The 23,068-nt window shown below is 36.8% G+C and overlaps 1 protein-coding gene across 2 annotated transcripts in view; it reads left to right on the forward strand.

Annotated features, from left to right (window-relative positions):
* Positions 1-23,068, forward strand: part of SMAP1 (small ArfGAP 1) — a 221,375-nt gene that overhangs the window by 89,312 nt on the left and 108,995 nt on the right. For both annotated transcript variants that reach the window (XM_044001349.1, XM_044001350.1), the window contains exon 3: positions 19,725-19,810. In XM_044001349.1, coding sequence (XP_043857284.1) covers positions 19,725-19,810 — 86 coding nt within the window. The remainder of the gene's footprint in view (positions 1-19,724; positions 19,811-23,068) is intronic.

A 23,068-nucleotide genomic window follows, 5' to 3' on the forward strand; every position in this document is an offset into this window, starting at 1 on the left:
TTGTTTGTATATTGAGTAGGGTCTGTTTTTTGCCCTTTTTTAATATTCCCAGCTGGCATTTAGCAAGTAATAAGTGTGACTGACTTATAAATGCTTATTGATTTGAGTTAAGAAGGCCGAGTAGTGAGGAAGTTTTGGCATTATGCATAGATAGCTTTTCTAAGAAGGTTAGCAGTAAAAGGGAAGAGAGATGGGGAATTAGTTGATTCTGATAAAAGGGTAAAAGAAAAGGCAAGGTTGTTTTGTTTTCTTTAAAGGTTTGTAAAGGTATGAGTATGTTTTCTAGGCAGGTTGAAAGAAACCATGGAAGCAGAAAAGATTGAAGATGCCAAAAGGAAGTAGATGATTAATGTAAAAAGGTCAGGAAGAGATGGAACGTAATGGGCTCTAAGGTGTCTTGTTAGTCATTTTCAGTGGTGTCCAACTCTTTAGAACCCCTTTTGGGGTTTTCTTGCCAAAGATACTGGAGTAGGTCGCCATTTCCAGCTCATTTGACAGATAAAGAAACTGAGGCAAACAGGGTCACACAAATTCTCTAGGGTCACACAACTAGTAGATGTATGAGGCAGCATTTGAACTTGGGTTTTCCTGACTCCAGGCCCGATGCTTTATCCATCGTGCCATTTAGCTGCCCTGACTTTAGGAATATTAATACCTTTTCTTTGATCTAGAGAGAAAGAGGGGAAAGGAACTTCAAGGAAGCCACAACATCTTCAGAAGGGCTGGGGCACCATTTGTAATTAAGAGAGTGATATGGTGGAGAGGAAATTCATTTGAGAATCTGGAAGATATGACAATGCTTGCTTTATAAACAAGGGCAAGTTACTAAGAGAATTGAATGGGAACCTGAGAGATTGTGTATAAGTTAGGGAACAAGTGTTGATCTGCATTGCTAGAGTTTCTGGGAGTTCCTTATGCCAACAAATTTGGACCCAAAACATCCCAACAAAGCATATTAATAACTTGGTATCATACTAAGTATCTGAAAATGCTTAGAATTGGTCTGGGGTGTGTGCGTTGTGGGATTGGGCTTTTTTTTTTTTAAACTTTCTAGGGGCAGCTAGATGGCCCAGTGGATAGAGCACCAGCCCTAGAGTTGGAGGACCTGAGGATTAGAAATGTATGCCAAATGATAAAAAGGTTGTTGCCCAGAACATGTTTAACTTATTGAGATTAGAGATGATTTCATTATTCTTTGTATCTTCAGCATATAGCACAGTGTCTTGCACATGGCACCTGCTTAGTAAATTTTTAAAAATTTAGTGAATTCTGGTTAATCAAAGTTTTTCTATTAAATTCAAAAGTGAGTAATTCATGCCTGTTGCTCTTTGAAATAGTATAATTAAAAGCTTACCTCCAGAATAAATAATCTGGTTTATTTATTCAATTATTAATTTTTTCCCATTATACTTGTTTCATTAAAATGTTCTCAGGGCTACATAAACTACCTCGTTGACTGTTTTTTCAGAACTTCAAATAAATTCCTATAGATGTGTTCTGAGATGAACTCACCACATACTCTCTAGAGATCAAGTAATGACCTATAAATTTATAGTGTTTATGTTTTACCATTTATTATGTAGTTTGTTTCTCACTGAGTGTGATTTAAATACTATTTGATATGGAAACTTGATCAGAAAGTAGAAATGACAAGTGTTACTTAGCTGAGTTGAATTAGTTATGTGAAACTTTAAAGCTCTTAAAAAATCACACCTTAGTTGTATTTAGTTAATTGCCAATCAGGAAGAATAGGTTCTCTAAAAGTTATTTACCTGTAACCAGTAGCTATTAGAAAATATGTTGATGTATGCCATTCAGTTATGTTTAAAGATTCTGAGCAGCTAAAAAGACTAGTAATTAATTCCACAGCACCTTTATTTAATTATGCAACATGAGCTGGGTGTGTGGTTTATAGTATTGACCCTCCTACCCTGTCTCCTTTGAGGAAAAAACCCAAAACCTCCGAACCCCCCCCCCCCCAATTTTTTTTTTTGTGTGTGAAACCTAAGGGAATGGACTCTGTAACTAATATTTCCTAAGAGTTCCTGAGACCAAAAATGGTGGCCCTTCTCTTCCAGCAGCTGGAATCCAAAAGATCTTGAAACCAGTCCTGAAAGGCTTGCTCCTATGCCAGAAATCCTGGTGGCTTTTGAGAGGAAGATAGAGAACTATTCTGGAAAAGTTCAAGTGGTAGTAGAGGTGAGTTACTGACTTGGAGAATGTGTTCAGGGACTATAAAAATTCATTTTCTGTTTTTAATGAAAGATTTTAGAAAATTATATGCAGTTGAGGCAATTGGAAATTCCAGTCTATGTGTTCTAGAGAGAACCTAACAAGTATAAAATGGTAGCTGTAGGCACTGTGCCTGTATGTTCTTCCTCCTCCAACCCCTGTGCTTAATCTTTGTAAATGAATGCTATATTGGCTTTTAATTTACTTTGAATATTATGTAAAATGTTAATAAAATGTATTTTTATCAAAATTTTGTGCTTTGAGTTTTGTTTTGGACAACACATTCTTTGTTTTGTTAAATTGGAAAGTGAACACATGCAGGAAGGAGGCCTGAGTTGTTGCATAAATATTACACTTGATCCCTTTGAAATACCAGTAATTGCATATTGGCAACTTAAAAGGATATGAAGACTAAGGATAATTTAACAGTTTATTAATGAGACAACAAGAAATTTTATTGCCTAGAGGTAACTGTATTTGCATGGACATATATGTACTGTAAGACTACATAATTCAGAGGACAGAATGTTGGACCTGAAGTCAGGAAGACCTGGGTTCACATCTTGCTTTTGATACTTAGTAGATGTATAACCATGGATAAATCACTTATTCTCTGAGCTGGAAGTGCCAGCTCCCTCTACCCTGAGAGAATCTACCCCAGAGATCCCGGGCTCGTTCAGGCCGGACTCTGGTGTAGGCCGTGCCGAGATCCCAGGCATGCAGCAGGGGCATGGGCCCCTGGAGCCCTGGGTATGGTACACAGGAGACACTCAAGCATCCCCTCCCCCTGGCCACAGAGCTAGGGTGGCCAGTGGATTATCTTGGCGTGTGTGGGGGAGCAAAAAGCCCCAAGGTTTGAGTGGAGAGTAGGAAGATATATATATCTGGGAGTTAGCAAGGTGGGACTGACAAGATTAAGGGTACGGAGAAGGACGCAGGAGAAGGCTAAAGGACCAGAGCAAGAGGCAGATGTACGGAGCTTGGGAGAGGCCAGAAGATTAAGAGAACAAAAGGACACTGGAACACTAGAAGAACGGAAAGAGAAGTCAGTGAGAGAGAAACACAGAGGTTAAGCAGTGGCAGTAGGGAGAGGAAAGTTAGATGCAGGGGGATCCACAAAGTGAAAGGGGCTTGGAGTTAGAAGAAAGGAGCTGAGCAGTGAAAGTGGAAGATACCCTAAGGCAAGAGGCTGCAAGGGCCCTTATTGTATTAAAAGCAGGCAGGTTGTATACTTTGCATTTCTTAACCCTTATCTCTTACATTTATTTTTATAAATAAGCTCTGCTTTGATTACTTAGTTAAGAGGCTTCTTAATCTTTTGCTTATCAATTTGGGAGCAGTGTGGAGAAATTTTTAAAAGGCCCATATTAAGTTAATAGCAGTCAGATAGCCAGTTAGTCAAAAATCCCAGATTAAGTACCCCAGTCAGATTAGGCCCCCTCAAATTAGCCCATGTCATTTAAAATATTTCTACATTTGAATGGCGACCACCGCAGGACTTATGGCACAATTATAATTTTTCTAAACTTATAATTTTTCATATAAGGCCAGTTCTATAATTTTCCAGATGATATTAGAATAGTTAAATTAATTTTTTTTACAGCTATATCCATTTCTTTTATTATTATGGATGTGTGTTGAAGGTAGGATTTCAATTTTGAACACACTTAAGTATCTTGTACTCTTTTCTAAAACTAAAATGTAGGCGTTTAAAATTTTGTTAAACAATTGAAGTGTATGTTTACATCTTTTGGAAATTGGTACTTAAAGGCCATTATTAGATGATAAATACTTAGGAACTTGTTTCAACCAAAAAAAAATTTTGTAGACTTTCCCTTACCTTCGAAGCAGTTAAAAATCCAGGCCCTTCTTCCTAGCCAGAAATACTGCAACTTCTGCTGCTGTACCTATGGAATCATGGGATCAGAGCTGGAAGGGATCTTAAATGTCATCTCACTCTCATTTTTCAGAGGAGAAAATAGATCCACATACAGTTAAATACTTCACTTAAGCAGTAAGAGTCAGGGCTAGACCGCACACAGTTTCTCTGCTTCCAAATCTGCTTTTATCTAAGACTCCTTGTCCTCATACCCAGTGTGTGTTATATAGTAGTGCTTAAAAAATACTTATTGATTGACATGGAGCAATAGCTTGGATTGACTGTCTTGACTGAAGAAAGAATTTCCCAGATTTTGCTAACAGTCTCAGAATGTTACATTGAAAGAAACCTAGGAAGGGAGAGTATCAACATATAGAGGGAAAGAGAACCCAGTTCCGAAAACAGAGTTTAGGAACAAAAATCAAACTTTTTTCCCCAGGCAAGTGAAAGCTTTCTAGTGGTGTATTTCATGTAGCTATAAATGCACATGATCCATAAAGATCTTTTTCATAAACATTATTAAGGGATATATAGAGTGGATATTTAAATTTACTTCTGTAAGTTTGATTATGTACTTATTTTTCTGTTAATAGAAACCATAGACTTTTGAATTTATTTTTAATTAAACTCGAGCAATAGTTAAACTTTTTTGAGTAAATCACTTGATAACACTCCCTATATTCCAAATGGCATCTTTTATCATGACATGATCACTTGCCTATTATGTTTCTTTTTCTGTTTAATTTCAACCCTGCCTTCCTTCTTGATTTTTATTATCTTGTTTTGAGAGAATTTGTTTTCTGTCATTCTTCCTTGCCCATTATTACCATGCTTTTCTTAAGATTTTTGTTTTGTCTAAAAAAAATTTATCCACTATTGAGTTATCCCCAGTTAAAGAAACAACCCAGTGAAACAATGTCTTGCTCTTTTGTTTGTTATTTGACATTAACATTGCTTATGTTGCAAATTCCTTTTGTTTGTCTCCTTTTTTTTGTTTTTTGTTTTAGCGAGGCAGTTGGGGTTAAGTGACTTCCCCAGGGTCACACAGCTAGTAAGTGTTAAGTAAATCTGTTTGAACTCAGGTACTCCTGACTCCGGCGCTCTATCCACACCTAGCTGCCCCATGTTCCCTGTTTTACCTTGTCTTTTTTCTGCTTTTCTTAGTTTCCTTCGTTTGCTCTTTATCCCGTTTTAAAAAATCTCTTTAAAATGCATTTATTTTTATACATTTCAACTCAGTACTTTGAACACACTAGGAACCAATAAAAAAAACAAGCAAATTATGTTTATTTTCAAGTGATGAAGCTGTTAAAATTCTTCAGACTCCCTCTAAAACATGAAGGTTTCCAAAACCATTTTTTAGGTTATAGGAACTTGGAGTTATTAGCACTAAGAATGGAATTAGAAGACCTTTTAAAGTTAGAAATATTTTAGCATTATACTATAGGAGGTTATATGAAATTGTAGTTTTATATGATTTCCTTAGTAAGGACATTTTTCCTTTCCCTCCCTGTCCCCTTTGTTTTTGGGTGGGATAGAGTTTGGGTTCTGCATTGTAAACCTCATACATTCTCTTTCTCGAAAGTCATCCTTCTTTTAGACTTTCATATTTCTTCCAAGGATACCACAGTGCTCTTTCTCTTTCTCTCATTGCAACATAGCCAATCAATTTTCTAATCAATCTTTCCATTTCTACCTTCTCCAACATCTCTTTCCTATCTCTTTTTTCACACTACCACGATCTAGTTGAGGCTTTTATTATATCTCCTGGACTACAGTAGTGGCCTCCTGATTGGGTCTCTCTACCTCCTTCCTCTTCTCTCTCCTGTCCATTCTTTGAATACCTGCCCAAAAAATGATTTTTGAAGTACTGATATGATCATGTCTCTCCAGTGGCTCCCTATTGACTCTAGGATCAAATATAAATGGTGTCTTTTCCAGCCCATCACAATTTGGCCCAAAGCTACCTTTTCAGTCTTTTTATACTCAGTTTCCTTTTGCGCATTCAAACTGGCTCACTTTGCTGTTCTTTACATCCACAGAGAAGCATAAGTGAAATACAAACATGAATAGGAAGTTAAAGTATGATTCCATTTGTAAGTATAATTGCAAGATAAGAGAGAAATGAGTTTGAGGAAATAAGAAAACTCATTTTTTAATATTTAAAAAATTTTTGTATAGTGAATACATAAACAACTACTGAAAAGCTGTTGTTCATTGTTTTGACTTATTATTGGTTTGTTGTATTATATCTTTCGATAAAAGGATCTAAAAAACATTCACCTTCTTGACTATCTCCACTGATAATGATTGATAATGAATTTATAATGAATAATTAATTATTAAAAACTGTTATTTACAAGTTTAGCCTGTCTCCCAGGATATACACAGGTATTTTCAGAAACCAATAAAGCATATTAGATAACATAACTTTTGCAAAAAATATTTTTACTATAATGTTTAGTGAAGGAAAAAAGCTTTTTGTATTATTAATAAATTTAAAATTAAAATATTTATTTCATCTTTATTTCATTCTTTTAAATATTTGACCATGTTTTATAATGTATATGATATATTTGAGTAGTACCTGTAAATAATTTATAAATATATAGTGCCTGTACTCAAAATTTTTTTGTGATACAGGTAAGCAATTAAATTTAAGAGACCATACCTAGTGTAGCTCAGGCATTTCTACTTTCTATACTGCCCTATGGGTAGAGCTGCTCAGGTCTTCTCTAGGAAGGGTAGCTCTTACTGGTTCTTCAATACTGGTGACTTTAGACATGGGGAACCAGTTTGATAAGAAATTGGAGAGGCAGCACTGGCCCTGGATTCAGGAGGACCTGAGTTCAAATGTGGCCTCAGGCACTTGACACTAGCTGTGACCCTGGGCATATCACTTAGTTCTCATTGCCCTGCTCCCTCCCCCCCAAAAAAGATAAGAAATTAGAGGTTTCTAGCCTAGAGCCTTCCAGACAGAATGTAAAGGTATGGGACATTTTAGAAAAAGAGGAGGGCAAAAGGGAGAAAGGTCACCAGTCAGGAGAAAGACACGACTAAAAAATAGGTGGCTTTTTGGCTATTGGAGAACTTGGCCAGAAAAAATAGACTTTTTTTTTGACTAGTGAAGTTAATCACTTAAGTTAAATCACAATTTATTTCAATATCAGTATTTTCCTTTTGCAGTCCATGAAAAGAGCTGGTTCTATCAGTGTACTTCATACCTGAGTTCTTAAGAGCTATGGACTCCATGACAGGGGAAAAAGAAATTGTGCCTCCCCACCACCCAAAACTCCCCCAAATTGCTAGAAGTCTCAGAGGTAATCAGTCCAATATATTCCAATCAGGATTCCCCTCTACAACTACAGCAAGTAGTCATCTTACCTCTGCTGGATGACCACCATATGACTGAGCACTTATCTCCCAAGTCAGCTTCTGCACTTGTAGATAATTTATTTAAAAAAAAAAAAAGTTCTTCCTTTGGAACTAAAATCTGTCTTTGCAATTGCCACCCTTTTATTATTGTTAATATTTCCTGAAGCCAAACAGAATTGATCCCTTGTTCAGGTTACACTCTTCAAATCTTTGAAGACACTATCATGTGTTCTTCTCACCTCCCCCCCCCCCAATCTTTTCTTTTCCAAGGTAAACATCACCAGTTTCTTTTAGACATCATAGAAGTTAGACATATATTGACAAAAACAACCTGTTTATATAGTACCCTAAAGTTTACACAGCATTTTGAAAAAAGGAATACCTTTCTAACAGATAACCTTCTAACTCAAGACTCATCTAGGTATACCTTTATAAGGAATATTAACTATTTTCACTCATTTTTTTCTCCTTTTAAAAATCAGTTTCCTTAGAATATGTTCTTTTCTTGGAAATTATTTTTCAGTTTTTGAGCATCTATGTAAAAAGTCATCTCCTTGATGACAGGCACTATTTCATTTTTGTTTTGTATTCTCAGGGCTCTGCACAATGCCTGGCATATAGTAGGTGCTTACTAAATGCTTGTTGATAGGTAGAAAATCTTCTACTATGAAATGCCATGAAAGAGTAGCATTTTCCCATGATTGTTTCTTAGGCTAAAGGAAAATCTCATTTTTAATACTTTTGGCTTTTTGTGACTGTTCACTGAGATATCTCTGTGCCTTTAGGATAAAATCTTTTGATCATATGCACCTGTGTCAGTAAGATACCCATTCTCAGGATGCTGCTTTTTTAATTTCCTAGTTATACAATCTCTAGTTTCCTACAATTGGCAGAAATTCTGCTTGAATATTTTATGTGGTTTCATATTAGTTCATTTAATACATGATTCTACTTGTAAGTGTGCTCATTACTATCTTGGTTTCTTTTATGGAACCACAGATATCTTTAGCTTCACCAAGCATATCTGGAAGAGCTTTTGTTTTTCTAGGGGAGACTAGACTGGAACCAAACAAACCTCAAAAAAGCAATCATTATGTGTTAACGAATGTTAATTGGTACATAATCAGATGATAAGTGAAGCAGTCAGACCCTTTAGAGTCCTATAGTGATGCCCAGTCTACTTACTGATGGGTCTGATTTTTTAAAAGAAATACTGCACTTTTCTGTTGTAACATTTTATTCCTGAACAAGCAAGCATGATTAGTTTTCATGTGACTTTTCTAGCTAGTAGTGTCTGCTGAATATCTGGAGAAATGATCATCACTATGGCGATCAACCAACAGGCACATGCCTCCTATGTGCCAGGCACTTCTAGACTCAGTTATTGCCCCCAAGGAGCTTAGATTCTCCAACATGACAGAAGGTTTTAAGTCCTTTTGCATCACAGAGAACTTATAAAATGGGATTTTGCTGTTCTTTTGGTCATAAGTATATCTTTACTTGTTTGAGTCATATCTGACTCTTCATGATCCTCTTTGGGGCTTTCTTAGCAAAGATACTGGAGTGTGTGTTTTCTAATTAATTGCTAAAGCTGTGTTTTCTATAATAATTGCTATTGCTACCTAAGTTTTGGTTAAGCATATTATTTATTAATATTATATACCAGTAAGAGATTGACCATATGTCTGGACTTTCTTCTCATGGTCTTGGGCCTCCAGACTTAACGCTGTCCTAAGAGGGAGAGCTCAGAGCCTAGAGTCCAGAGCCCAGAGGGGTAGCCAAGAGACAGCTCTTGGCCTTTTCCAAGAGTTTTTATCCTTTTGATAGAGGTCAGTCCTTATACATTGATCAAAGCTAATTGGTTAGCATCATTCAATTCCATTGGTTGACATGACTTGAGGGTGGTCTAAATTAAAATGAACTCCACACATGACATCAGGGAAAAACCCTCATTCAAGTTCCTTTTTGAAAAGTTTATTATCTGTTTGATCCCATCCATCCTTCACTGAGCTAGACAAAAGAGTCTATCTCCCTTTCTTTTGTTTCCTTGGGTTTGCCCCAGACCAGGAAAATAGGACTTTCTGGGGGTGGGTAGGGGAAGGACTGATCTGAGTCACCCATGAAATCCATTATTAATAATGATTTTCTCAGAAGTGGTTTGCCATTTCCTTCTCCAGCTTTATGAATGAAGAAACCGAGGCAAACAGGTTTAGGTGACTTGCCCAGGGTCACACAGCTACTAAGTGTCTGAGACAGGATTTGAACTCCAGTCTTCCTGATTCTAGGCCCAGCTCTTCATCCGCTGTGCTATCTTGGTTAATATGGAACTGTGTAAAACATTCAGAAAGGAAGGTTGGCCTGAATAATAGAACTCCATTAAGTTAGTGTATGAAGGTCTTTGGATTTATGATCATTTTACATACTCTTCTTACAAGGATTTTGTGGAAGAATCAAGCATATATAAAATATGTCTTTATAACCTTCCAATTCCTTAGTGTCCTAAATCCCACAGTCTCCCCCTTTTCTCCAATTACATAAGGAGATAGTTACATCCTGTATCTCACCATTATTCACAAGTTCTTTTTTTTTTTTTTTTTTTTGCGGGGCAATGGGGGTTAAGTGACTTGCCCAGGGTCACTCAGCTAGTAAGTGTCAAGTGTCTGAGGCCAGATTTGAACTCAGGTACGCCTGAATCCAGGGCCACTGCTTTAACCACTCCTCCACCTAACTGCCCCCCACAAGTTATGCTTTTTAATCAAAAACTTTGTTGTTTGTCCTTTGTTCTCAAAGAGGGCCATGACATTGGGGAAGTGATATATAATGACTTGCAGTGAATTGAATTTAAGTGAGGGAGGGCTGTGCAAAGTCACCAACCTCACTCTTTCTTCAGAGCCATCTGGGTCCAGTAGCAAGATATGTATTAGGAGGACTGGAGATGACCCCAGATGCAGTGGAGACCTTGGCCTTTTAAAACTCTTTCCCAAGTCTCTGAGGCAACACCCCATTCAGTGATTAAGGCTGGGCAGGAAATGAGGCAAAGCATGGCCTCCTTTACCTAGTACAAAAAACCAAACCAAAACAAACAAACCAACAATCTGGGCAGGGAAGACCCTTAGGGTTTCTGGCCAAAATGCTCTGATATTGCTCTTCTCCCTGGGAGACTCTATAGACTATAACATCATTCTATCTCTCCTTACTCTCTGCTAATTAGAGCTGGAGAAGGTCATACAACGTTGAGTACATTATAAATTTATGTTACCTAACTTCATTGTCTTCACTTCAATTAAGCAATTCCTTTATTTTTCCCTGATCCTTCATCTCACTTCCCATAGAAGCTATTTCAAGTCATTTTGGTACTCAAGGCTCCCACATCTCCTTCCCCTTCACAGCTGTGAAACTTAAGTGTTTTTTTTTTCCTGAGTAAATTGAGGCCATTTGATGTGAGCTTCCCCTCTCTTCTTCATTTCCAAACCCCTTGATATCATCCCCCCCCCCAACTGTGGATGTTCCCCAAGCCCAAGGTTCTGCCCTGCACTCTCTCCTCTCTCTAAACTCTCTTGGAGATTTTGTCATTTTCCATGGGTTTAATCATCTCTCTGCAGATTACTTTCAGTTTGATATATCCAGTCTTACTCTCTCTCCTGAGATGCAGCTGTATGTCTTTTGCCTATTGGACATTTCCAACTGGTTGTCCCAAAGACATTTCAAACTCCACATGTCCAAAACAAAACTCATTTTCTTTCTATCCAAACCCACCCCTCTTCTAAACTTCTCAATGGTCCAAGTTGCCCCATAGTTTCCTCACCTTGGATTATCCATGACTCATCATTACCTCTCACCCCGTATGTCTGGTCACTTACCAAATCTTGCTATTTCTACTTCTGCACCTGACACCTTCTGTTTACTTACACAGAAACATTTTGGTTCATGCTCACATCACTTCTTGCCTAGATTACTGTTAGGAAATACTCCATGGGGACATGGTGTTGGAGCTGAGCTTTGAAAATAGGAATTCCAAAGAAGCAGAGGTGAGAAGAGTGTATTCCAGGCATGAGGAACAGATGCAAAGGATGGAGATGGGAGATGCAGTGGCCTCTGAGGAACAGAAAAAATTTCTGCTACTAGTTTAGCTTGACCAAATAGTATATGAAGATGAGTAATATATAATAAGGCTACAAAGGTGAGTTGGAGCTAGCTTATGAAGGACTTTAAATGCCAGAGGAATTTATATTTGAACCTACAAGTAATAGGGAGCCACTGGAGTTTATAAAGCAAGAGAATGACCTGGTTAGACCCGGTTTTAAAGTGATCTTTGATTCCTCTCTGAATCATTCTACATTCATTTAATTGCCAAATCCTGGTAGTTTTACATATTAAATGCTTCTTCCATCTGTATCCTCCTTCCCACTCTCACAGTAACCACCCCAGTTTAGGTAGTCTTTTCTATTAAATCCTTTTAATACCCCCTAAACTAGTCTCACTCTCATTTTTCTTCCCTCCAATCCATTCTTTCCACTGCTTCCCAAGTATAGGTTTCCCATTGTATTCTCCTAATTATGGCACTCCTGCCCTCAGAAACCTTCATAGGTTCTTTATTGCCTTGTTTTGAAAGCCCTCTACAGTTTATCTTTTCCATTTTATCTCATAATGACTCTCCACTGTATATCTTATGTTTGAACCAAAATGGATTTGATTTCTCATAGATTATTTTCATGGTTGGGGGAGTCTTGTATTCGCATCCCCACTGCCCATTACAATAGTTTGTATATAAAAGGTGCTTTGTATGTGACTGTTGCATAAGTTAATGAAGATACTTGTCCAGTGCAGAAGAAATAGTAGAACACTTGATTTAAATGGAACAAAGTTTTCCTTTTTTCATGCTGTACTTTAAGCTTGAAGAATTCAGTTAATAATTAGGTTACAGTGACTTCTGATATAATTAACCAAGTGATAGTGACTTATGGAAATGGAAGAATTATCAGTGGCTTTGAAATTACAGTGTTTGGATTACTTGTTAGCATATGTTTTTAGTTAAATTTTATTCTTAGAGGTACAGGCATGTTCTTCCTGTAGGAATAAGCAAAGTTTTTAAGAATTATATTTTTCTCCATTTAAAAATTAGGAAGATTATTCCCTATGGATTACTTTGCTCTCAGAAACGAGACTAGTATTTCCTATAGCCTGTCATTACTCTTAACTCAAATCCCTTGCTGCTTGAGACAAGAGGCTTTGTAGTATGAAGATAAATATGAGAAAAAGCTTAGTTTTTGTTCTGAAATAAATGCATACTGTTTATCAGCCCCATTTCTCTACAACCAATCTGCTTTCTCCTCAGCGTACCAGGGAAATTGCACCTTTAATTTCCAGCAACTTTTTTTGGTCTCCTAACAATGCACTTCTAGCAGCTATAAAAGCAAAATAAATCCAATGTTTTGCTGATTATACAACAGGAAATACTTTTATGGGCTCCTACCCTGAGTGTGAAATTTCAGAATTCCTATTACTTGCAATATTTGAAATTTTTCAGTATGAAAGAAGACAAGAAGTCAAGAGACCTGGATTTTAGTTCTAGCTCTTTGCTATGATGCTGCTAGGACATAGAGTGGATAAACTGCTGGACCTGGAACCAGGAAAACCTCAGTTCAAATGCTGCCTCAGACATTTACCAGCTGAGTGACCCTGGGCAAATCACTAAACCTCTCTTAGTCTTAGTTGAGACTACAGATTCTGCCCATTTGTAGAATGGTGATAATAATAGTGTCTACCTCACAATGTGAGGATGAGAATCATATAAGATAATATATAATGCTATAGGGAAGTTTGATTGGGCTACTTTCCTCATTTGTTAAATCAAAGGTGGAGTGGTATACTGGATGATTTCTTAGTTCTTTTCTAGGTCAAGAATTGAGCCTTTTCCCTTGTAGAACAGGTAATGAAAATATCTTCATCCTTTTGCCAGAGGGGGTTATTTATTGTATACATTGTCAGGTGAAGCCTATCTTTTAGGGGGTGGGAAGTGATGCTTAACTGTTCTTTATTACAGGGAAAGGTTCAGTCTGGCAGGGGTGGACAAAAAGCACCAAAATACAAAAAAAGTATAGTAATTATAGGATCATAGACCTAGGACTGCACAGGCAATTTAATCAACCCACCTCCCCAGTTTAAAGCTGAGAGAATTGAAGGAAGTTACAGGTCTTACCCAAATGTCACAAAGCTATTAAATGTTAGAGGATTGGAATTTGGGTCCTCAGACTCTAAAGACAGTCATCCAGGGTTCTTTCCAGTGTACTACCCTGGAGCTAGGTGGTTTCTAAGGTCCTTCTAGTTCTTAAAAAAATTATTGCTGTGAAGCCTCTACCTCCTGATAATCCTCCCCCCCACCCCCCAAGAAATGGGAACAGCCAGGATTTGACATTTGTAGCTTGAAGAAGTGAGTTTATAGAAGTGAAGTCTTTGCTTTAGATTAGACAATTTGGAATACAGAACTGAAGTGGGGAAAAAAGCTAAATTGAAGAAATTTTCCTTATTAAACCTCCGATATTATCATTATATTATTGAACAGTGGAATATTCTGGAATGCCTAAGAAATTAGAAAAATAACAATTTAGCTTTTCTTGTTATTGATGAATTATATGACCAAGTCATATAATTAATATTTGCTTCCTCTACAAAGTAGAGATTAAATTAACCACCTATTTGGCTCATGTTGCCATAGTTGTGTTGGCTATGAACCAAGTGTTTTTCATATCAAGATTTACTCATGGGGGCAGCTAGGTGGTACAGTGGATAAAGCACTGGCCTTGGATTCAGGAGGATGGGAGTTCAAATCTGGTCTTAGACACTTAACACTAGCTGTGTGACCCTGGGCAAGTCGCTTAATCCTCATAGTCTGGGGCAGGGGGAGACTTATTCATTTTGATGTACTATATTTATCATTTCCATGTTGAAATATATGTAACAGTGCAGACTAGTCAACTAACCTTTCTGAATTCAACTCAAGAGCCAAAAAAGAACTTTACTTGAGCCCTAAACCTGCATCTTAATGCTTCCTTTCTGAAGTCATATTATACCATAATGTTCTCAGTATTACCACAACAGAACTTTGAAACAGTATTATTTTTATTTTCTGTCTGACTGGCCAAATACATAGTAAATGGATAAAAATCTTAGATTTGGCCATGTTTGTTAAAATTTATCTTCTGTCATTGAGTGTTCTATATATCATCAAATATAATAATTTGTATCATGCTTTATAATTTACAAAATGCTTCCGCATGGCTTCTTATTGAGTTACTGTTTAATGATCAAGTAAATGGCATGCTTAAATTAAGGCAGATAAAATTATATGTTGTACTGTTTTCCTTAAGCAGTGATTCTTGATGTATTGAGTACAGGCTATTTTCACTTCTCTTATAAAATCAACAAATAGTACATACAAATATGGCCTTGTCTTATCAACTTGCTGACACAGTAAAATGTCATTAAAAGTTTTTCTAATTTATATTGTTCAGAAGAGTCCAATGTGTTCTATAGCTAACCTGCCAATTCCTGAAGTTAAAATCAGAAAATAATTTTCTCCTTCAGCCTTATAAAACAAGTGGAATCATAGATCTAGAGTTGAAAGCCCTAGAGTGTATTTAATTCAGCTAATTAATTTTACTACTTTTGTTCTATAAATATATTTCTGGGTTAATTTCTTTGGTTTCTATTATTCTATAAATATTTTTTGTATCAAATATTTTTCAAACTTAGTCATTTAAAAAGCCGGATTTATTTATGTGCAAAGATTAAAAAATTCTACATCAAATACATCACGCTTATTTCTCTTAGTTAGTTCAAGCATTTATTCATCACTAACTATATACAAGGCATTATGCTAAAGGCAAAACAATAATCCTGACCTCAAAGAGTTCACATTCTTTTGGCAGAGACAACAAGAAAACAGTTATGTGCAATATTCTCTCTCTCTGTGGGGACCAATTTTTAATTGGGGAGTGTTAGCTAAGAGGCTCGCGGTAATATTGGGGCAAGGAAGGAGACAGGCAGCCTCCCTCAAAACAGAACAGGATTTATTTTAACAAGAACGAACTTAAAAACAAAAACAACACACACACATAAACAGGATCAGTAGGATCAAGGGAAAGGAAATAAAATGGGAAAAGGGAAATTATACAACCTCAAAAGATACCACAGCCCAGGAATCATCCGAGAATACACAGCAGACCTCCTGTCTTTGCAGTGTCCAGCTAGAATGCCCAATTCTCCTTCCCCAATCCCAGAAAAACCCCCACACACAGCCCCAGCCAATGGGATGGCTGCTCTGACAGTCACATGACTGATCTCACTAGGCTTCCAATCATTATAATTTTGCCAGGCCCAAGTAGCCGTCTGGGAGTGGTGATGATATGAGGTGCCAGCGTCATGGCAAAGGCTACAACCAGTGGGTGGAGCACCATGCGGTTTGTGGAGCCCCAGGCCAGTGCACACCGAGGCATAAAACCTCAAATAACAATTCTTTACATCTCTCTCTCTCTCTCTCTCTCTCTCTCTCTCTCTCTCTCTCTCTCTCACACACACACATGCACACACATGCACACACATGCACACACATGCACACAGTTATACCTTCCACATCTGGAAAATTTGCATACCTTTTTTTTGGTTCTTCCTTTGTATTAGAGAAGTCTGGCTTTACAGATTTCTTTTTTCCCCTCAATATTATATTATGCAATACTATACCTATATTTTATGCATTTCTGAGTTTCTAAATTTTTCCTGTGTTTGTAGCTTCCACAAAACTCCCCCCAAATTCCTATTTAATTTCTTCTGCAAACTTGTGATATATTGAAACCATGATGGGAAAAGTCACAGTGAGGAAGGGATAACCGTATATATACACAGAGGGAAACAAGTAGGAGGGACTGAGGGAGGGAAGAAGAAAGAGAGAGAGCGCGCAAGTGAGAGCACATATGCATACATGTGTGTATGCTTGCACATGTTTGAGTGTGATCCATGCAAGAAGATGGAATCTGAGCTAGGCCTTCAAGGAAGCAGAGCCACCAGAGAGCTAAGGAGAGAGAAAATTTTAGAACACCCAGTGAAGAAGCATGACGTCAGGACATAGAATTGTTCTGTTCAAGGCACAGTAGCAAGAAGGCCAATGCTGCTGTATCATGAAATAGGTGAAAGGAAGTAAAAGTACAGGAAGACGAAGGTAGGAAGGAAGGAGGGTAGTTTGTGTAGAGCTTTAAAAGCCAGAGAATTTTATATTTGATCTTGGACTTGGTAGGGAGCACTGGAATTTATTGAGTGGTGAGATGACACGGTCAGTCCTGAAGTTAAAGATCATTTTGGCAGCTGAGCGGATAATAGACTGGAATGGGTAAATGAAGCAGACCAACCATAATTCTTTCAGTAGTCCAGGTTTGAGTTGATAAGGGCCTGCACAAGGGTGGCATATGTATGAGTAGAGAGAAGGAAATGTATGCAAGAGATGTCAAAAAGTTAGAAATGATTGACTTGGCAACAGATTGGTGAATGTAAGTAAGGAGTCATGGATGACATGGTTGTCAATCTGGGTCACTGAGAGGATTACTTGTCAGTGATAAAGAAGTTGGGAAGAGAGGAGGGTTTGGGGGTAAAATAATTTAGTTGTGGATATGCTCAGTTTGAGATGCCTACCAATCATCCAGTTCCAGTTATCCAGTAGACAGTTGCTGATGTGAGACTGGAGATTAGGAGAGAGGTTAGGCCTGGACAAATAAATCATCTGCATAGAGATGTTAATTGAATCCTTGGGAACGGATGAGATCACCAAGAGAAATAGAAGCTAGACAAAAGAGAAAAGGGCTACAGACAGAACCTTGTGAATGCTCACCACACACACAGGATTAGATTAATGGGCATCACTTGAATGAAGATCCAGTGAAGACTGAAAAGGAGCCAGCCAAAGAGGGAGTAGGAAAACCAGGAGAGAGCAGTGTTATGAAAATCTAGAAAGAAGAGAGTATCTTGGAGAATAAGATTCAGTGTCAAAGCTTGCAGAGGGATAAAGAAGTATGAGGACTGCAAAAAGGCAGTTAGAGTTGGCAGTTGAGATCATTGGTAACTTTGGAAAAGAAGTCACCAGTAATGAGTAAAGAAAGAATGTGACATTATGAGTAAAGAATTATGTAACACATTCTTTTTGGTATCATACTGCTTTATATGACATTACAGTCTGCACATGAATATTTTCTGAATAAATTTGTAATTTAGAAAATGCCATCACATTGCCATTTTCCCAAATATACCAATTAGGACAACTTAAGCACACAGAAACAAAGATATTTGGGAAAGTAACTTGTCGAGAAATTGGATGTTGAAGTTATCCTTCTCTACCTCTTCTTTCCAGATTGTTCTGTTCTTCCTTTACATTTTACCTTCTCGACCAAGTTTTGTTTTACCTCAAGAAATATTATTAGAAAGCAGATAGTACCATACTTTTAGGTAATTAACTCGGCTTCATAGCAATACTACTTTTGAAGTATGGGCTAATTATTTCTTATAAAGCCCTTTTAAGAGAATTTTGTGGGCAGCTAGGTGGCGTAGTGGATAGAGCACCGGCCCTGGAGTCAGGAGTACCTGAGTTCAAATCCGGCTTCAGACACTTGACACTTACTAGCTGTGTGACCCTGGGCAAGTCACTTAACCCCAAATGCCTCACTTAAAAATAGAGAGAATTTTGTGCGAGTACCAACTTAATTTATGGCCCAGTGTGTATTTGGTCCACCTTTGGCTGTGATATTGTATTGATCTTACATGCTTCAGACAACCACTAAAATTTTCTAAGTTTAAAATTATTTATATCCTTGTGTTTAAACTTGATTCATTAATTACTAAATTGGGGGGGGGGTTGGCCCACTGTGGTCTTCTAGGTGAAGACAGTAGCAGAGTTCAAATGAATCATCACATACTGGCTATGCTATCCTGGGCAAGTCACTCAAACTCTATTTGCCTCAGTTCCCTCACATGTAAAATAAGGATAATAGCTCCTACCTCCCATGGTTGTTGTGAAGATCAAATGAGATGTTAATTGTAAAGCACTAAGCGTACTGCCTGGCACATAGGAAGCTCTATAAATGTTAGCTATTATTACTGTTATTAGTCTGTACATGAAAATAAAGTACAGTATAACATTCAAATAGTACTTTACTATTTTCAAAGCATTTTCTCATATTATCCCTTTCAGCTCTTTAGTGTCCCCATATTACAAGTGAGAAAACTAAATTTAAAGGGAAGTTAAATGACTTGTGTAAGGTTGTTGAACCTAGGTTTTGAAATGTATTAGTTGGTCAATTAGTTCCTCATCACTGGACATCTTCAAATGGAGTCTCAGTGACCATTACACTACAAATTTTAGAGGTAAATTCATGCTTAGTTGTGTGTTGGACTAGATAGCTTATAAGTTTCTTTCCAGTTGTAAGAATCTTCTAAATCTAAATTTGTTACTTCCCCCCCTCCACACTATGGTGCCACCAATCAGACAGGATAACCAATAGCTTCTTTTCCTCTTCATCCCACTCCCTTGTGTTTATTTTATTTTATTTTTGGGGGTGAGGCAATTGGGGTTAAGTGACTTGCCAACTGTCTAAGGTTGGATTTGAACTCAGGTCCTCCTGATTCCAGGGCCAGTGCTCTATCCACTGCACCACCTAGCTGTCCCCTTGTGTTTATCTTTAGATAATTCAGGATAAGATATGAAGATGATGGGTAAGTTTGCATTGAATACCAATGTTGCCAGTATTTTAGAACTGATGAAAAAAGTTGTATTAATATACTTTTTTCTTTGGGTTATTTCTTATGAATCTGTAGAAATATATGCCAGAGAGAATGTGTTAAATTTTCATGTTTGTCCTTTAAAAAAAACCCACCTAAAATGCTTTAGTCAATAATATATATTCATATGATATTATTTTCTTCATGGAAACAGACATATACAGGACACAGTTGTTGTGAGACTAGTCCATTTATTTTATTTTTTTAAACTAAAAGATATTACTGTGTCTAAAGCTATGGAAATATACCATGTGTCATAAACAGATTAATTTTATAGCTTTAATTTAAAATTATTTTTCTATTGAAAAGAAATATATGTTATAAGTGAAGACTCTCCATGTCTGTTATTTAAAAGTATTCAAATGGGGAGTTATTTATAATGTTTTATCTCTAACCAATTTAAAAAATTTTAAAATTTCAGTGCATGCAAGATATGGGAAATACAAAGGCAAGAATGCTCTATGAAGCTAACCTTCCGGAGAACTTTCGACGGCCCCAAACCGACCAGTATCCTTTTGGTTTATTAAATGATTAAAACATTTGTTAACATGTTTGTCTAACCTAGGTTTGCTTGATAGTTTTTAGGAATATGGAGATTTTACAATAGTATTGTTCTTTAAAGAATGAAACTGACACTCACCTAGCACAGTATTTGGGGAGGGGGTCAGGAAATATTTTTATTTTTATTTAATAATAAACATTTTTATTTATAGTTTTGGGTTCCAATTTTTATCCTTCTTTCCCTCCCTCCCCTCCTCCATCCCTGAGGCAGCAAACAATCACATATTGATTATACATATATGTTGATGTAAAACATTACCATATTTGTCATTTTGTATAAGAAAAATTGATTAAAAGAAAAAAATGAAAGAAAGTAAAAAATAGCATGCTTCAGTCTGTTCCATCAATATCAGTTCTTTCTTTGGAGGTGGATAGTATGTTTCATCAATAGTCCTTTGGGATTGTTTTAGATCAGTTCTTCATCAAACAATATTTCTGTCTCTCTGCACAATATATCATTTCATAACATGTCTTTTCAGGCCTTTCTGAAGTCATCCTGCTTGTCATTTCTTATAGCACATTAATATTCTATCACCATCATTTACCAGTTTGTTTAGCCATTCCCCAATTGATGGGCATTCCTTTGATTTCCAGTTCTTAGCCACCACAAAAAGAGCTGCTATAAATATTTTTGTACAAATAAGTCTTTTTTTCTTTTTGGGGATGTCTTTGGGATATAAACCTAGCAGGGGTATTGCTGGATCAAAGGGTATACACAATTCTGTAGCTCTTTGGGCATAGTTCCAAATTGCTCTCCAAAATGGTTGCATCTTTTTATAACTCCACCAACAGTGGATTATCGTCTCAGCTTTCCCACGTCCCCTCCAACATTCAGGGAATATTTTTAATATGCTTATAGAGTTTTTGATTGTTATGGAATACCAATTCAGAAATGCACTATTAACTATAAAATTTGATGGATTTTTTTTTTTTTTTAGTTTGGTTAGGGAGACACTTGCAGTTTTTGATGTTTTAGATTGTGATGATATTCTTGGTTTATGAGCACAATGAGTAGTTTTTAAAAATCAATTTTAAAGACGTCTACATTAAGAAATTATTGTATTTATACAACATTTTCCTTTACTGTATCATAATAAAAGTCAAACAACATTCATTATTATTTGTGGATTACTATGGCAATTTGCTTTCTTCTTTTACTAATGATATTCCTGCTTTAGGAGCTCTCAGGCTCACATCTAAGGGTTGTTCTCAACTCCTTACTCTCTCACCACCCCTTTATCAAGGGCTGTCAGTTTCACCTTTGCAGTATCTCTCAAATATTCCCTTTTTCTCTCCTCTCACAGTACTACCACTCTGGTGAAGGACCTTACCTCACATCTAGATTATTGCAATAGCTTGTTGGTGAGTCACCCTGCCTCAAGTCTCCCCCCACTTGGATCCATTTTCCATTTAGTTAAGAGTGATTTTCCTAAAGTGTGGGTCTGACTGTGTCACTCTCCTAGTCAGTCAACTACAGTGACTCCCTTTCACTTTCAGGATCAAATACACAATTCTCTATTTGGCGTTCAAAGACCTTTATGTCCTAGTCCCCTTCTACCTTTCCAGTCTTTTTATGCCTTACTCCTGCCACATGCTCTTGATATAGTGACCCTGGCCTCCTGGAACAAGGCTCCATGTCTTGACACTACATTTTCTCTTCTTTACCCCAAGTCTGGAATGCTGTCCTTTCATATCTTTATCTCCTGGCTTCCTTTAAATCGCACCCAGTATCCTATCTCCTAAGGAAGTCTTTCCCAATCTCTCTTAATTCTATTGTTTTTCCTCTGTTAATTAAATTATTTCCTATTTATCCTGTATATAGCTTGTTTGTGCATATTTGCTTGCTTGTCGTTAAGCTCTTTGAGAGCAGGGACTGGTTTGTTGGTTTTTTGTTTTTTGTTTTTTTTGTCCTTTTTTCATATCACCAGCATTTAGCACAGTGCTTGCCATCTAATAGGAGTTTAATATTATTGATTGACTGACTAGTTTATTCTTCGATTTTTTCAAGAATCCTTTTCAAACTACTATGAATAATAAAACGTAAACTCAACATTTTTGTAGGGTAGATTCAGTATATTGAGATTTAACAGAACAACTATAAAAATCGAATTACTTGAGCAATATGAAGGATCCTTTGGCTATAAGCCAGTGAATGTATATAATACCCTAAAACAATGATAGTTAAGGTTTCTAGAAGTCTAAAGTACTTCAAAACGAATTTTGTTAAGTATACATGTAATAGCTATGTCTGTCTCCAGGCATTAAAAAAATAAAAACAATGTAAGTATTTATTTTCACTTTTAGGAAAATTAGGACAATTTGTTTTTATTTTCATATTTGGAAAAAAGTTAAGTCAAAATATAAATATGTTTGAATAGAATTGAAAGTATCTCACTTAATTTTTCTTGGATTTGTTTTTCACTTCTTGAAACAATTTATTATTCTGTATACTGGTGATATTTCAGTTATTTTCTGTTGGAAATAGTTTCATGTGTCTTCTAGTTGTTCACTTTAGGACAAGACAGTCTCTGATTTCTTTCCACTTGAGAGCACACCAGTTCTCTTTTCCTTCTCTCCCTAGTAACTTTGGTTGATATTAAGACAAGGTTTTCTTGAATCCCTTGGGGAAACTGCTTGATCCTAGTATTTTGCTTTATAATATCTTGTACCTAGAAGTAATAAGTAATCTATCTCCTTACTTCCAGCTGGTCATCAAATAAACCTTTGCCCATATTCAGAAAATCATAGCCTATCTTGCTACTGTGTATAGCCATTGATAAAGTCCTTCATAGTGTTAAGGGCTCAAATTCTAGCTAGTCTGTCTAAAATATCTAATGAGTGATCGCCAATAAATTATAAGCTTTAGCAAGAGTTAGACTTTTAAGCGTTTATTAAGGAGAATAAGAATTTGGTAAAGAGAGAGAGAAAGGCCTAGATCCTTATCTATTAAAGGGAGAGCACATTTCTATCTCTGCTCTCCTCCAGAGTCCAGAGGAAAGAGCGCGAGACTGAGCGCCAGTCTCTTCCTTCCTCCTCCCACTAGCCCGCATCACTTCCTGACGCCAAAGAAAAGACTCCTGGTCTTGCCCTCAAAGACCTTCGCTTCATGGGCGGAACTCTTCTACAGTAAGTCTCCAGCAGGTGGCGTCATTCCAATCATTACAATAGATCATAGGGAAATTGACTTAATCATTGACCTAAGTC

The sequence above is a fragment of the Dromiciops gliroides genome, chromosome 4, assembly GCF_019393635.1.
Source record: "Dromiciops gliroides isolate mDroGli1 chromosome 4, mDroGli1.pri, whole genome shotgun sequence".
NCBI lineage: Eukaryota > Metazoa > Chordata > Mammalia > Microbiotheria > Microbiotheriidae > Dromiciops > Dromiciops gliroides.